This window comes from Penaeus japonicus, unplaced genomic scaffold (genome assembly GCF_977035675.1).
Source record: "Penaeus japonicus unplaced genomic scaffold, GWHDUDI00000001_assembly GWHDUDI00002215, whole genome shotgun sequence".
Classification (NCBI taxonomy): Eukaryota; Metazoa; Arthropoda; class Malacostraca; order Decapoda; family Penaeidae; genus Penaeus; species Penaeus japonicus.
The window spans coordinates 6,017-8,970 of NW_028236617.1; the positions used below are offsets into that span (position 1 = coordinate 6,017).

The 2,954-nt window shown below is 47.1% G+C and overlaps 1 protein-coding gene across 1 annotated transcript; it reads right to left on the minus strand.

The window, feature by feature from the left end:
* Nucleotides 1–614: 614 nt before the first annotated feature.
* LOC147466280 (cytochrome b5-related protein-like) lies at nt 615–2,412 on the minus strand (the record flags this gene model as incomplete). The annotated part of the gene is given in 5 exon segments (XM_086535703.1): nt 615–926; nt 1,102–1,254; nt 1,390–1,792; nt 1,935–2,073; nt 2,234–2,412. Coding segments are annotated over 5 exon segments (1,124 nt in total), but the record flags the coding sequence as incomplete, so codon positions are not given.
* Nucleotides 2,413–2,954: the final 542 nt, after the last annotated feature.

Consider the following 2,954-nt stretch of genomic DNA (forward strand, 5'->3'; position numbering starts at 1 on the left):
CAAGCATCCTCTCCCTGTTCCAAGCATCCTCTCCCTGTTCCAAGCATCCTCTCCCTGTTCCAAGCATCCTCTCCCTGTTCCAAGCATCCTCTCCCTGTTCCACGCATCCTCACCCTGTTCCACGCATACTACCCCTGTTCCACGCATCCTCTCCCTGTTCCATGCATCCTCACCCTGATCCACATATACTACCCTTATTCCACGCATCCTCTCCCTGTTCCATGCATCCTCACCCTGTTCCACGCATCCTCTCCCTGTTCCATGTATCCTCACCCTGTTCCACGCATCCTCTCCCTGTTCCATGTATCCTCACCCTGTTCCACGCATCCTCTCCCTGTTCCATGCATCCTCTCCCTGTTCCATGCATCCTCTCCCTGTTCCATGCATCCTCTCCCTGTTCCATGCATCCTCTCCCTGTTCCATGCATCCTCTCCCTGTTCCATGCATCCTCTCCCTGTTCCATGCATCCTCTCCCTGTTCCATGCATCCTCTCCCTGTTCCATGCATCCTCACCCTGTACCAGGTTGTATACGTGCAATTCATCTGTGTATCTTATGTTTGTATATAAGTATGGATGTAGGTACAAAAAGTGGATGAAATAAGACCGCCATGGAGCAAAAGGTTTCATATTTACTCAAAACACATTACATTTCACGAAGGCAAGTTGTCATATCAGCTACTCCTTCTTTGCTTTATAGCCTGGGGGACTGGTGTTGGGCGTGATGTTGGCCAGCTGAAGGTACTTCCCACAAACCAACTCCCATTGACGCACGAGTTGGAAGGGCACGTCGAATTCCTTGCAAGTCTCGAAGAACGCCGGGTAGAGGTACTTTAGCTTCGAGTGGTCCACTGTAGGCAACAGGTGGTGTAGACTATGGTCTCCGAAGGTGGTGGAGACGAGGAACAAGTTCCCTGTCACTTCCACTCTGAAATGGAGCAGCGTAAAATTGGATATCGTTGTGTGACTTCTGTCAAAACGTAACCTAAGTGTTAATGTTGTGTGTCAAACTATACTACGAAATTTAGCCTTGAGCATCCCGCAAGTCACATTAATACCAAAGTTTTGACTATCTGCCTGTTGAGGAAAAACCTTGAACTTGCCTGTCTCTCACAGCATCCAGTTGGCAGAGGCCCCAATCTGGGTTGTCTCTCATCGCGTCTCCCTCGTGGTAGATGTCAGGGTGGTGGTGCGCAGCTGTCAGTCCAATGAACAAGAACCACACACTACACGCACTATGCATCACTAACCATAATCTGTAATACATGAGGTGTAATTTTCAGGATATCCTACGGCCTTAGAATCATTGAAGGAACTTGAAAAATTTTGTTGTTTGCGATAGTAAAATGATGTATTCTTTACGTAGTACATATTTTCACAAGTTTACTTACTTTAGACCAGACCAAATTGAAGGTACGAAAGCACAGTAAAGAACCAGTTCAAGGAGAGGCAAGACATTCTCAGGCCTCATCTTCCGCTGTCCAAGGGTTATCATTTTCCATTTATTGAAGACTTCCAAAAAGAAAAATAGTGGAAAGAAGGCCAAGCTGTAGACGTAACTCCCGTAGCGCTGGAGCCACGTTTTGTTGGCCTTCGGCAGGAACTCAAAGACAGGCTCCAGGGCGGAGATCTCGAGGTCGTATATGGTGTTGGGGAAGAGGTGGTGCGAGAGGGCATGGCTTATCCTCCAGTCGTAGGAAGATAGGAGAGTCAGGTCAAAGAGGTACATCCTCCAGTTGTCCTTCTGGTGGAAGAAGTTGTGGGCACACATGCTCACCATCGCCAGGACTACACCTGGAAATCATGGTGTCTGGATGTGAACAAAGAGAAAAAGAGAGAGAGACCTGAGATCTTAGTTTGGCATTTGCCTTTTACAACCCTAGCAATATCCATCCATGCGTATGTGAACCATACGAAAGAGCTTCAGATGATATACCGCACAGAGCAGCTGCGAAGAAGGACTGAGCGAGAATAGCGACCACAGCCAAAGCAGCGAAGGTGAGAGCGAGTCCGTCCTGAATAAGAATAATTTTCCAGTCCGAGCCACGTCCCACCTTCTGTAGGACCGGTCTCACCTGGCCGAGAGAACAAGAGATCAACGCAACGCAATGCATCTACATTCACAACCAATATATTTTATTCATGCAAGGTCTGCAAGTGTCCCATATATTCACTGACTTACATCCATTCGACATTGACATGTGATACACACGATACACGTGACTTCATATTTACCTTCCTCTTGAACGTCCTGAAGAAGCCATTGTCGTGGAAGGTGTATGGCGAAACTCTGGGTTTGGCGGCATCCCTCAAGTAGTACTTGGAAAGCAGTTTCTCCGCTAAGGTCGAGATGTGGGAACTCTCAAAGGCTTCGGTGATGTCCGTGCCTCGTGTCGCCAGGATCCAGTCCTTCCCTGGGATGGTAGGTTCAGTTTTTGATAATGCTCCTTAGTGACTAGGGTGGGCTCACCTCTGCCGATGTGTATGCAAGATACAGAACGTGTCTATGCAAAAACATCTATGCAGCTAACTCTTTGACAGAGAGACAGACATAGAGAGAGAGAGGGAGAGAGGATATATATACAAACACATACACACACTTACACACATACATATATATGAGAAAGATGGTAGAGTGCAGTAACGCGTTTCAATATAGAAATACAAATTTTACCTCCCTGACCGGGACTCAAACTCAAGCCGTCAGATTGACAGACCCAACCCTGAATTCAATAGACCACACGACCCACTAAAAGAATTGTCTAACCAGACGCCTTACAACCGTCATGGAAATTACCTATTTGCTCATAACAGAGCAGTGATAGCGAGGTTTTACAGACAATTCCCGTTGGTACACTGCAGCAATGAAATAAGAAATTCTAGTCCCAAATCAGGTGCCGACGGGAATTGTCTGTAAAACCTCACTATCACTGCCCTGCTATGAGCAAATAGGTAA